The following is a 14070-nucleotide window of genomic DNA, read 5'->3' on the forward strand; positions in this document are numbered from 1 at the left end:
AAGTCTATTCTAATATAGAAAGCTTCAGACAAAACTTAGTAATTGCAGAATAACTTTAAAATACATCCAGTTCTACATCCTCCTGCATACATCTAATCACATCCAATAGATAAAAAATGGCATGTTTTGTAAACCAAGTAAAGAGCGTTAGAACAGAATTTTCACACCCATGAGCATACGACCAGATGTTCACCCATTTGTCAGAGGATAATAATACAAAACTCATTCTAACAGTTGTGGCAACAAGATGACAATGCACGTAAGTGCTGCGTGTTCTGAAAGGTAGTCAGTTTAATTATCATGAATTGCTACCATCTATCATACCTCATTCTATGCAAGATACCACACCAGCTACCGATCCATAAACAATAATGTTTCACATACTTCATAGAGTAGCTTAAAACACATCATGATATGAAATAATTTGTATTACATAGTAATTTAATCCCTGGCCACAGGGTTAATGTTGGACAAAGTCTGGAAACTTTTTTCCAATTTGAATTACATACATTAACTTTGCCACACACCACAGCACTAATGCATGTATTACTTCAGACATGCTCTAATTTAAAATTGAAACAAAAAAGTCGTTGCAAAAATACATGTCACCAATGTGGAACACATTCAAGATTGTATAAAAAGTACTGAACTGATATCCTAAAACAGGTATATTTAAGCAGTACATAAGGAAAGATTAGTTTTAATATGAAACAGTCATTTAAGTCACATACAACATGATAAAAAGCATGACTTCCTTATTTGAAAATGTTACACCAATACTTTTACTGCCAGGCAATGTTTATTTATAGAATGAAAGGGATCTATTTAATGCAGATGTGTTATTGTATTAAGTTGGAATAAAGACAAATGTTTAAAAGGTGCTACATTTGAACACCACTGATTTTGTAAAAATCTCAAACCATACAAAGCATCTCACTTGCAAATATCATAGGCCCCAAACTGCAAACACTTTGAAACGTTCTTGATGCACGCATGCAGTTCCACTGACCGTTAGTTCTCACGTGCTAGAAGTTAAGCCTGAAAAATGTGATTACAAAACTGATTCTTAGATAAAAAACTTTAAGGTCGCAATGTTTGTATTTCTATAAGCAGCCCCCACAATTATGTTTTTGTTTTAAATAGTAACTTCATTACTTTAGTCTCTTTCATCTGAGGATCTCAAACAAAACTAGGCCTCTAAACAACCTTGGCAAGTAAGCAGTAGTCCAATCTTCTGAAGGCAGAAGTTGAGGCACAACCAACCAACCTGCTTGGCTCAAGTTGTAGGAGGGATTGGTAAAACAGCCAGAAACAGGATTTTTGACATCTACCCTCTAGCCTATACACAGTACTGTCACTTACCCTGGCAACAATAGAACAAGTATTTTAAAGAGCAAATTACATATTTTCTCATTTAAAATTGTCTCTGGCGAAAAAAAAAAAAAAAAACCAACACCTAAGTTTTGAGGGCAGTTTGTATCTATTCAGTTCAGCCTGAGGGAGGGCAGAACATTTTGGGCAATATGGGCTCGTTTCCGACCATGACAAGGAGCTGTTCAAAAGGACACAGGCATTTCCCATAAAAATTTTAAGGTTTGTAAGATTTACAAAATCTTTGCAGTATTTTTGGTGTGCAGCACCAGTACGGCCTAAATCACCAGTAACGAAAGAAGCACATGGTAGTTCAATACAAATCGTTTCATGTAGCGTATTACAAAAAACCTCACCTATTCTAATCCACCCTCCCTCCCACCCACCCTTCTATAACTAATTTCTAATTCTAACCAGCTGACATTTTCCTAGTACCTTACTAACAAAACATGATTGTTGTTTTTCCTGTGCATACTTGAACTACTACTAGTAAATACATGCAGAGAGAAACAAAGTATAATCCTCTCTCTAGACAGAGTCCAGGTATGCCAAGCACACATCAGTAGGGCAAGCATATTGACTGGATGACTTTCAGAGATCCTGATCAGTCATATATCTGTCATCAGTGTAGTAACAAGTTTGGGCTTGTTTTTCATTTGTTTTTATTTTTTATAACTGGCATTTGCTAATGCCTTGTATTTACAGGTTAATAAACACAGAAAATTTACTGGGTTACAAACCCAACATAGTACCAGTTCAGAAAAACTGAAATAAACTGTTAGAGCAAGTTTCACAAATACACAATTTAAGGCCTTTTAAGATGATATTCCAGTTGATTTTAAGTTTGTCAGAACATTACATTTAAATTCCAATGCCTTGCTACCTACCACAGAAAACACTTGCCTAACTTCATGTAGGGTTCAGGAAGAGATTAAGAAATACATGGTTATTTTAAATACAATGTCTGCTCCAAAATGTCACAACATTAATTGGGCTTCTGAGAACAAATGCTCTAAACACCTTCCCACAACAGGAATGGGGTATGGGAGAGGAGAAAGTATTGCGACTTGGGTAACAACAGCATCATTGGAGCTTGTGCTGAATTTTCACTGAGTGCAATGTTTTCATTTCATTTACATTGCTGTAGGTCTAAACCAGCCCCACTCTCTTCAGAGTGCAATTTTTTGCAGATTAAATTGAGTCCCAGAGGAACAAATCTATCTAAACAAGGTTTGGTTTAATATCTACTGTAGGTACAAAAAGTAAATTCTAACAGTCAGTCAGTCATTACGAAAGCTACTGAAGAATAAACCTAACAGAGGTTAGATTGTTGCTTGCAGATGCTTGTTGGTTTTTTGTTGTTTGTTTTTAAATATCCCACCTCTAACAACAGAATTTAGTCCCTGTACTAAGTAAAGCAAATGGTGATGAAAGCAGGAACCCTGGGTCTGCTTTACGCTTTCCTTACATCTCTATACAGGAAATCCTCAAGGTATGAATTCTGTCATTTACACTTGAGACATTATTGCCTTTTTCCTAATAAGAGGCAAGACAAAAAAGGAGGGAAATTTGCACTTCTCTGGTAAAAGAGTATATAAAACTTTTCACTTTTCAAGTAAAACAATGACAGTTATGTGGATCTGCACAGTATCTTCTAGGAAACTATGACAGTAGAGCCCATTTAGAAATCAAATGCAATGGTCAACTAGCAAACAGGCCTCACTTTTCACTCATTAGCATAGCTTACCATAAAACCTACCTCTTTGTGCAGATGACTGTATTCTACAGAGGCTCCTACATCACTCATCACCACAAACCTGAACAATTTATCACATTAAGGAACATGACTAATTCCTGTAGTGCATGACATATGATTTAACTGCTGACTGTTTAAAAACTAAAAGTTGCCAGCACAGGGGTATTACAAGCAGAGTCTGTTATTACTTTTATTAAGTTAAAATAACACTTATCTCTACAGAAACATTGATTTTCAGTTGCATATGCAGCTGTATGACACTGCTAAGGCTGAAATCTTCAAGGCTGGATGTTTCCCCACATGAAATAATAAAAAAGGGGTTTTGAGATCAAGAATAAGATTAAATTACCCATATTAAAATATGATTGTTAGTATCACACATGAAGCTCTAGTGCCATTCATACTTGTCAGTAGACTATAAAGTTTAGCAAAGAAACTAAACCTCTGATTACCTGCTCCTGACACAAGGTAAACTCACCTAATGCAAAACCTTTATTTTTCCTCACCACCTCACTGCAAGACTGGCTGAGGCAGTGGCAGGAATTCAGTTTTACTTTGCTGACCACATTACCTTTTAATGCAGAGCCTGTGCTGAGCACACTCCATTGCCTTGCATGCTTCTTTACATCAAGTGGACTGTGTAAGCTCAGGACGACTGAGCAGGCACTAGCTGAAAGTCCTTAAAGATGAGTTGGGCTTTCCCTGTGCTAGTTCATTCACAATTCTCAGGCAGCACTGAGGCAGCGAGTAGAACCATCAACAAGAAAGGATGAGAGAAATGCATGATTGCACAACTGTGACAGATGCAGAGACTGTATCCTGATATATGTGCTTAAGAGAAATTAATTAAGGTTACATATGCAACCCTAGTTTGGTATTCTCTAGATTTAAAGCACTGGACTTCATAAACTTGATGTGTTCTTTTTCCAATGTACTCATCATATTTTGTAACTATTTCCAAATACTGCAAGACCTAGCAAGAGTCTTCAGCAAGCATTTGCTGAGAAGTCAGAGAAAAAATTGACTTTTCAAGGAAATATAAATGCCTTTGCATTAGAGAGTTAGCAGGTTTCCTTATGTTACTAAGCATGAAGTCATCAGTTTTTGAATACTATGTTACTTCAAAAATAGGAAAAAGCAGATGTGAAAATCTCTGTATTTACCCCAAACCAAAAACTGTTAATACTGCACATTCCTCCATGTCATCTCCACTATATTCAAAGAAGGATAGCGAGAACATCTGTAATGGACATTCATCCCCCAAAAATAAAACGTAATGAGTACTTGCAAATATAGTACCATTAAAACCGAGCACTAAATGCCAGTGTTAGTTAACACATTAACACTAGCAAATTAGGGGCTATTCATGCAAGCACTTTTGCCTTCAATAAAACTGTCAATGCACATCCTACTTATGATCAGTCGCCAGTTATATTTTACAGTTTAATCAGAAACAAAACAAAAAATCCATCCTGTAAAACATTTGCACGCACAAAACTAAGAGTACAAAAGCTGAGATGGAAGTTTATAAATGAAAACAGGTAAGATGACAGCAATTAAACACAACTGATTGTCTGCAGAAAACGAAGTACCCAATATGTAACCAAATCTTCACAGCAAGTATTTCAACCACTACCACCAATTCACGCTGTTAGCCATCCGTATTCAGTGCAGGTGGCCCTGCAGTCTCTCTTGTACGCATTAACTGGACATCTTTGTCAGCCATGCAAGTATCACAACCCCATACTGCTGACGCTTCTGCTGTAAGAAGGCCATAAGCTGACTCAGTCATACCTGTACAGATCCGATGAAACCATTTTTGACAAGAAGCTTCACACAGGATGGCATCCTGGTCATCATTGACTTCATGTGTACAAATTCCACATGGATAGACAGGTTCAGAGGATGAGTGACCATGACGACTAGGATGAAGGGGTGTTTTGCTGCTCTTTTCAGAGTTGCATGCTTCAGCAGCACCTCGAGGCTGGCGGGACTTACTCTGAGTCCCATTTGAATGACCAGCATTAGTGTTATCAGCACTATTAGAATGGCTATTATCCTGGTTTACCACATTGTTTCGAGTAACATTTTTTAGGTCGCTGTTACCTTGACTGACAATGTCCTCTGGCCTGTGATGATGCTGATGAGCAGTAGTGTTCTGGTTGGATGCTTTGCTTGCACCTTGACTAAAGTCTTGCTTTTGTGCTGATGATTTTGTCTGGTTGTAAGTGTTTGGTGGAGGAACAAAAGAATGGTTTGACTCTAGCTGAGAATTTGGGAAATTTGGATTGTTTCCAGGACCAAAGTTAGACGGCACGTCAGGGTGAGGTATCTGACCAGAATGGCTAAAGTTCTCACCAGGATTTGGTCTGAAATGCTGACCAGGCATACTAACATTTTGATTTATCTGACCACTACTGTAAGGTGGTTGATTCCCAAAACCTGGGTTATCATGTGGACCAAAGCTGAAAGAGTGGGGCCGACTAAAACCCATTCCCACTGGGTTTTGAGGAAGGGGATGTGGCTGGTTTCTGAGGGAGTAAGAACCACCATATGGTGAGGACACTCTGGGCAGCATGTGAGGTGGCATTCTGAAAGTGTTATAGCCTCCAAAGCCAGGATAACCAGGATTACTAAAATATGGATTTCCTGAAGGAAGTGGTTTATAAGACACAGTATTATAGTTGTCATCAAAAGGATTTGCAGCTATAAGGTGGTCAGAGCTGGGATTCGGCGGTGGAGCATATTCGGATGGAGGAGGAAATGATGATCCCTAAAAATATTTTAAATAGAACATTTAAATTAGTTTTAGTATTTCCCTGCAAGACAGGCCAACCACAAAAGGTCCTGGATTAGTGCTAGTGCTGAAAGAAGTGTTCAGCTGTTGCATAAAGCTTACCCACCATACCCTGCCAGGCTGTATGAAATTTCAGCACAGAGGCAAGAGAGGAGTTTGGGCCCTGGATAATATGGTGATTTATAGTAATCTCAGTGGTTTAAAAATTGTGCAGTTACACAACCATGCTTCTGAAAATACTACTTGATATGTAACTTCTATTTCTTAATGTTTTACATAAGAAAAGCAACAATACAGAAAGCCATGTGTCACTTAAACACATGCACAAAGTATTTCCAAAGGTTGCAAGAGCAGATTTGAAGCATTTACTTTAGCTACATTTTGGGTTCATTTTACTGAATATATGTCTCTTAAGAAACCCCATTTCTATGAGGATATACAAACCTAATGTTACTATAACCCTACAAAAGGTATATAGAATATAGGAGTTTGCATATAGGAATTTTTTGTATACCAAATGGAGGTACCTCTTATGAGCATTCAGTGACTGGGGGCAGCCTGCAAAGCACAGTCAATAGGTATAAGATAGGAGGATTTCTCATTACAGGGCATAATTAAATGTTTAATGGAGCCCAGAGGCTGTTTAAATGTTATCAGAGTGGCTACACAATTGAATTCCATACTAGACTAGCCTGAGGGGAACAGCTACCTGGTCCACTCTCACACCGTGCTCACAGAAAGAATTTCCTCCAAATACCAATAAACTAAGATTAAACTTTCCCCCTCTATCCCCCCACCCCAAAAAAAATTAATTAAAAAAAAAAAAATCTGCTGTGCTGCAGATTTTGAACCTGGTAAGAAGAGAGGAAACTCATGAGCATTCCAGGTACAGTTATCACCATTCCACAATGCAAAGGAAGCTCCAAGAAAGAGGTCTGAAACCCTTAAATTGACTGAATGTTTCTCAGAGCAACTTCCACTATGACTACTTTAAAAACAATAAAAACTAAGAAACCAGATGCACATCTCAATGGAATCTGGATAGTCCTAACAGAACGCTAAATACAATCACTCTCACTGGGCAGTACCGAATTAATAGCTACTCTCATCACTCAGAGCTGAATGAACACACAAAGAAAAATTCTACACTACAGATATCTAATTGCTTTAGATGTTTTGTACTCAGGCTTCCTCTTCTGGAAACGGAGACTGTATAGAATTGCCAGATTGCAGGGATTCACTGGAAAGAAGCTGAACCTGCCTCACAGCTTTTGCTTGAAAATCACTTGGGGAATATGCCAAGAGTTTGGTCAAAGCATTAAGAAACCATACTGATCCATTAGCCCACAAACCTACAAATATAAGAACACAAGAAAGAAGAAAAGTAGTCTCATGGCAACTACCCATACTGTACAGATTTCAACCAATGGCTACAAAGTCATTAAAAGAAAGCCTGTCTCAGAATCAAATCCATATGGTAAAATATAAGCTATTGCAGTCTCACTGTGCTCCTGTCTTTATTGGCCTTCGGCAACCTACAGAGATTAAAATAACTTCAGTGAGAATAACTAGTATTCTGAAGATTCTAACTTCACAATACAACTGAAACATTCTGTATGTAACTGCTATTTGTGAGAACAGACTGATATTCTGGACAATGTGAGATAACACAAACAACATGTGGGTGCACTATTTATTACAAAATCAAAAGAACCAAAGGGAATTTACCTGTGTATTTGCTTTGCGCTTTTTCTTATCAGGGCTTCCAAGTTGTACTCCTGGTCCTCCTAACCCATCCAATCCACTGTCACCACCTACAAAATTTCAATTGGTGCAATACTGCATTAGTTTTCTTACAGACTGTGTTTCAAGTTTGCCTCTGTTTGTAATAGCAACAGGTATCTGTTACGAGTACTGAACTTGCACTAGTTCTGGTGGCTAACATTGCAAGAAGCAAATATCTGGAGGTAAAAGCACACCTTGCATACTGCTATCTTACTCTACTACCACTTTAATGTCCAATTCATGCTCAAGAGTTGTAATAAACATTTCCATTTATTTTATGTTTATCTGTCCCTTGGTTTCTAATGTCTCCACTTCACCAGTAAGAATATTTCTTGCTTGCGTAACGCATAAAACCATCAAAAGAACTGTTTAAAACCATGCGCAAGATTCACCTCCTATTCACCTTACATAGACATAGCATTTATCAAACTCACTGTACCAATATACAACAATATATTACAATACGTTGTGAAAGAAAAGGCAAAAAGTAGTAGATCCATGACTGAAGCCCACTGAAAACCTGTCCTGTTGTTTCAACAGATCTGCGGTTGATTAGACCTAAATTCCACTAAATGCAAGATTTGATCAGACAAAACGATACCTGCCAACACTGAGAGGGGCTCTAAGTGAACCTGTCCTTCTCTGCAGAAACCTCACAGAATAATTGAGCATGGCTGCTCTGGCACAAAAAGAAATAAAGAATGTTCATTTTATTGATCACTGAATTAGGCTTGACTGAGCAGTCCAAAGAGATATCTGTACTTCACCTGGGATTCTTCCTTACCTTTGTTAACAGCGGAACCAGCTCTCAAAGTTGTATAAATTGTGGCTTTCAGTTTTAAAACTCTGGTTAACTTTCTAGACAAGAAACAAATAATAAGTCCTAACACATTCCTTACTATCCCTGTCGGCCTGCCTTCATGTGAATGCAAAACAACCCTGAGCTGAAGCATGAAAATCACTCTGGGGTGACACGAGAGCAACAAATGTTAAGATACTAACACCATTACATGAAGAAACTATAGGTTAATTTCATTTTCCCCAGGCCCATTAAGATATTAGTTTATTTGCTCTTTTAAAAACAAAGTATATATACACACACATATATATATGGTTAATATATATAGTAACTATAGAACAGTAAGAAGCGGGCAATCCAACCTAAAAAATGTGCTGTTACTTGTTTAAAACTCATATTCATAATACAAGGCAAACTTTAACCAAGATGCAAGCATACAGGTTTGTCTCTATTACCAAAGGTAATATTACCTAAAGATAACTGTGAATTATCAATAATATTATACAAAGAAGCATAATGTATGAGATCGCACTGCTCTGTGTTAAAGAGGTATTCCCTGTAGACACCTAAACCAACTTTTACTGTTCAGTAAAGTGATGCAAAATCTCTGCTCTCAGGGAAGAAGTAGACCTACTGTATACCGACTGAAATACCAACAGTCATTTCAAATACCCCTGATCAAAGGGGGCCTGACAAATTTCACTCCTAGCACTTCCTTCCTCCCCACCTCCTTTTTTGAAGTTTCATGGAATTTACCCGTCCTATCCCCAGTAAGAATCCAGCTCTGCCTCTGCTTTAATAAGTTCCTTTTGGCTTTGCTGTCGCTGTTCAAATCTGTGAGCATCTGAGATCCACACTCATCAAAACTTAAGTTTGAATTTCAAAGACTAGGGCATGAAGTCACAATAAACTTCTCAAAATAAAATTATGCTGTTGTATAACCTGCAATCAGAGTAACCAGGGATTACTTGTTTTTAAAAGAGAGTCCTTTTTGCCTTGATTTAGAATACAAGATCCTGTGTATACCTAGTATGCTGTGAAGCACTGCCACTGCATTAACTGGGGATACTAACTAATCACAGCATAAAGTTTTACATAAAGAATGATGATAAATCTCCCTTATACTTTATAAAATAATCTTCTTGATATTTACTCAAAACTGACCCTGCCCTTTCCATTAGCTTCTTCTCCAGCGTTCTTATAGGTTTATTATAAATTCACTGGGAGACTTCACTCTGAACACCATTCCTCACAACTGCATAAAATGCACTCCTGTTCCTTGTGGTCCTGCACTCATAACACATAAACAACATTAACCACTGGTAGCAAAGCATTACAAATAGCCAGATTTCTTTTAATAAATTTAACAACTAGCAGTGCAGGTATTAGTAAATTTGTGGTCAAGCACAGTACTGAGGATCATATGCAAGTGCTGCCCTACAGCAGCACAAGTCAAAACTTTATAAAATGATGTATAAATTCCCTCTCTGGGCTATCATTCTTCAAAAGCACAAGCGTACGAGTATTAGAATTCCAGTGACAAGTTCCACAATTTCTCAATGAATTACTTCCACGGGTGAAGCCAGTCACAAGCCTATGTTTGCAGAACAGAGTCCTACATCTGGAAAGGACAAAGCTTTTTTACATTCTCAGTTCTCGCTGTGTGAGGCCAATGATTTAATTTAGCCCTACAAATTTATATTTTCCCTGTGGATTTTATAATGCTTTAATTTATACATGAAAGGAAACAGAATGTTAGTCCTAGCATACCTCCAAAAATGAGTGAATAAGGGTCATTTTCCTGCAGCCAAAATAAACTTTCCAGAAAGTCACTTTTGGTACCTACCACACAGACCTTCATTAAAAGGTGTACTGAGCATTCAGGAACATTGCACTAAAAAAAATATTCATTGTTTGACACTATTTTTCCAGGAAAAAAAAAAACAAAACACCACAATTCTTTTGACTAGGGCATCATATCTGCAATGGATTTAGAGACAGAAACACACATCAGAGAACTTTTCCCTTATTCAATAACAGGGAAAATGTATTTTGTTCACTTACATTCAGAAAAGGAGAAGCCCTGGATTCTTTTTTACTTCATCCATATAGAAGAGGTTTTCAGCGTTATTTATGAGAACTGCAACTGTAGTTTTGTTTACATATTAAGAGATTGTGACTTTGCATGCAATTTATGCCATACTTAACATGCTGCAAATACACTATGGAGTTTTCTCGTTCTCACTGACAAATCTCTGCCTAGGTTTTTACAGGATGGACGCCAAAGTCTTTTCAAACAGTGCTTTATCTCTGTAAGAATGTTTTCCCAAGAAACACGAATGGCTGAATAAACTTCTCATTAGAGACTGAAAACTAAGAAGAGTCTAATTGTGACCAGATTTGGTGCGCCTATTCTGTGGTCCTGATACTGTAAGCAGTTTTGATATTAAGCGGCAATCAGGAGGAACTCGGTGGGTAACTCAGGCATGTGAAACTGCGTGTGCTTAAATATTTGCAGAATCAGGGCTTGAGAGTGAAGGACTCTAAGAAATCTCAGTCGCCTTTGTAACACTGCTGCGTATTTTCATTCTCTCATTCTCAAGGTTGCAATCCAGCTGTTACTAGAACAGTTTCAGAGAAGCAGGATGTAAATCAATGACAACGTGCCTAGCTGAATCCACACCTTTACCCACTTACCCAACCATAAAAAAAAAGCTTAAAACATCAAGAACAATAGAATTCCACAGTCAAAACAGGAGGCGAGGCAAAGAGAAGCAATAAATCACAGATCTTATCGTTTTGCTGCGATTTTCACCCAACTCAGCCACCCTACTGTCTTTCATGAATTCATTCGGAAATGCATTTCTGCTTCTGAGGACTGTGAGGACACAACTACCGCGACACAGACTGATGTGCTACTGCCATTAAAGTCAGCAGCACAACCAAGTCGGAAGAGATACCGTATTTCTACCCTTCTCCTTACACATTTCAAATGCGTACTTCAAACCTCACTGGAGCCATACAACAGCGCTTTGATAAAGAACAGTATTTCGACAGATTTTTCATCTCCCGAAAAACAAAAACCTCGGCGAGAAGCAAGCACAAGAGCAAGACCAGGGCCAGCAGAGCGAACACTCAAGTGTAATTTATGGGCTCTGCATCAACACTAACTCGGACATGTGGCACTGCCGACGTATTCCCTTGCACCAGCAGTATGCACGCCGCATACTAATGGGCAGCATACCCAAGAAAACACGGGACATGACCACGCACCGCACGCGCCCGAGCGCGATCCCGGCTGCGCGCAGGGCGAGCCCGACTTTGGCATTTCAAGGCCCGGAGGCTGCGGGAGCCCGCGGCTCCCGGCCGGGCCCCACCGTGCAAACTTGGCGCGGCTGCCGCGCCGCCCGGCCCCGCCGCCAGCCGCAGGGAGGCACCGCGCCGGGGGCGCGGGCGGCCCGGCCCGGGACCGCCTTGGGCAGCGGCGGGGCGGTCCGGTCCGGTCCGGTCCAGCCGGGGCGCGCATCCCGCGGCTCCCCTCACCAGAGTTAGGCCCCAGCAGCGGCCGCCCCCCATGCCCGGCCCGGGCCCCCCCCTCGCCCGTACCTCGGGATCTCTTCAGCGCGATGGGGTCCTTCTCCTGTTCCGCTGACATTACAGACCGCAGCGCATGGCGCCCAGGGCAGCAGGAATCGAGGCTCTTTGATGCTGCTGCCGCCGCCGCCGCCGGCCCGCGGCCCGCCCCCTCCTCCCCCGCCTCCCCCGCCGCCGCCGCCCCCACCCGCTGCTGCCGTAGCCGCCGCCGCCGCCCCAGCAGCGGAGCGAGCAGACTTTGCAAAGTTTGGGCACGGGAGGGCTCCGCGGCGGCCCGCGGCCAGGGCCGGGCCAGGCGGGCGCCGCCGACCTGGGAGCCGCTGCCCGGGAGCTGCGCGGGGGCCCGCGGAGCGCCGAGCCGCGCCGGGCAGGGTCCCCGCGGGCTGCGGGCGCCCGCCTCGCTCGGCGCCCGCCGCCGGGGCTGCCAGGCCCCGCGGCCCCGCACAGCGCCCCTGCCGGCCACCAGCGCCGCTCACCGCGCCGAGCCCCGGCCGCCGCCGCCGCCATCCGGCTCCCCGGGCACCGGCGGCGGGGCTCCCCGCGCGCCCGCCATGAGCGCGGCCCTTCGCGAGGGGCGGAGGAGGGGGCAGCCCGCAGCCCCGGCCCGCGCCGCCGCTCGGAACAAAGGCGCGGGGCCGGGCCGGGCTCCGCCGGGACGCGCTGCGCTCGGGGCGGCCCGCGCCGCCCGGTGGCCGCCCCCCGGCCCGAGCTGCGCGGCTCGCCCGCAGCACGCGCCCGCCGCGCAGCGCTGCCGCCCCGCGGGGCGCGCCCAGGTAGGTCCGTGCCGGCGGGAGCGCCCTCAGCGGCCCCTCCGCGCCGCCAGTCCCGGCTGCGGCCTGAGCGCACTGCCCAGGACACGGCCGTGGGCCCGCGCAGCGCGGGGGGCCCCGCTGAGCCCTGGGGCCGCCCGGGAGCGCGGCAGCCGCTGCAGCTCTGTGCGAACACAGACCCCGTCGCCTGGAGCGGCCGCGTTCCAGAGGGTTGCACGCGGAGCCTCCTCCCTCATCAAAACTGTCAGTCAGCTGCGTTAAACGGCATAATCGTTCCGACAAGGGTTTACTCTCCTTTAACTGGGATAAAAATGTCCATGTAAAATGTAAAGTACGGCGTTTGCTGACATACCCGGGTTCACAATACCTGGCAGCGGCGCTTCTTTACACACCTTCCTGCTGTATGGACAGTTGGTACTTCCCCAGTGTTTGGAACACTTTTTCTGGGTGTTGTTTGGGTAAAGGTGACGGTATCAATATTGCTGGGGTTTGGCATTTACGTTTTGCGAGCCTAACTAAAGTAGGGGTTTTTATGCTGATTTCTGCCCTTCCCTAGACATCGTTTTTATTTGTCCACAGTCTTTTACTTCGCAGCAGTCCCAGATCGCACGTACCTCCGAGTGTGGCGGATTGACAGTACTCTTGTGGGATCTGCTGGTTAATTTTGTGTAGTCTTGCTGCAGTCTAACTTGTTATTAGCAAGGTGGGTGTGAGCTCGCCTCTATTTGGAGGAATATGTGTCTTATCTGTGAAGAGATTTGCATTTTCTGCGGTGGAGCTCGCTGTAGGCCTAGATGATTCTCCCAGGACTGCATGAGCTTTTGTGCAAGGCTGCCTTGTAATAGCGTGTAGACTGTAATTATGGATGTGCAGATTGATGTCACCGAGTCAATAAAGGCTCCTAGGGGGAGATTGTCTGCGCTGGAGATGGGAGCAGGGAATTCAGATTTAACCCAGTGCTCCAGTTGCAAAAAAATAGCTCTGTTTTGCTGTTCGTCCAGATTCAGCTCTAACGTGCACTCTGGGCTTTAGTGAGTGGCCTGCAAGAATCCTGCTGGACTGACTTTACACTTCTAAACCTACATTGGAGATGGCTGACAGCGTCTGAAGGGAATTAATTCACTTGTTCAGGTGCTTGCGCCAGCATCTCAAATATTCCCCAAAAGTATATGAAGGTTCTCATTATCACAGACCATTC

The 14070-nt window shown here is 42.8% G+C and overlaps 1 protein-coding gene across 1 annotated transcript; it reads right to left on the reverse strand.

Annotated features, from left to right (window-relative positions):
• Positions 1 to 1762: 1762 nt before the first annotated feature.
• On the reverse strand, positions 1763 to 12234 carry PYGO1 (pygopus family PHD finger 1). Its single transcript, XM_065688563.1, has 3 exons — positions 12115 to 12234; positions 7653 to 7738; positions 1763 to 5900 (listed from the first exon to the last, which is right to left on the reverse strand). The coding sequence occupies exons 1-3, from the start codon at positions 12161 to 12163 to the stop codon at positions 4779 to 4781; spliced, it is 1257 nt and encodes a 418-aa protein (XP_065544635.1). The 5' UTR covers positions 12164 to 12234; the 3' UTR covers positions 1763 to 4778.
• Between the last annotated feature and the right edge of the window lie 1836 nt (positions 12235 to 14070).

Source organism: Lathamus discolor, chromosome 8, assembly GCF_037157495.1.
Source record: "Lathamus discolor isolate bLatDis1 chromosome 8, bLatDis1.hap1, whole genome shotgun sequence".
Taxonomy (NCBI): domain Eukaryota; kingdom Metazoa; phylum Chordata; class Aves; order Psittaciformes; family Psittacidae; genus Lathamus; species Lathamus discolor.

Bases quoted from the DNA above. Each gene is read 5' to 3' on its own strand.
- PYGO1 (XM_065688563.1), bottom strand. From the start codon at position 12,163: ATGTCAGCGGAACAGGAGAAGGACCCCATCGCGCTGAAGAGATCCCGA. The intron at 7,739-12,114 runs GTACGGGCGAGG...GAAATTTTGTAG, and splicing joins CGCGCTGAAGAGATCCCGAG to GTGGTGACAGTGGATTGGAT. The intron at 5,901-7,652 runs GTAAATTCCCTT...AAATATTTTTAG, and splicing joins AGCGCAAAGCAAATACACAG to GGATCATCATTTCCTCCTCC.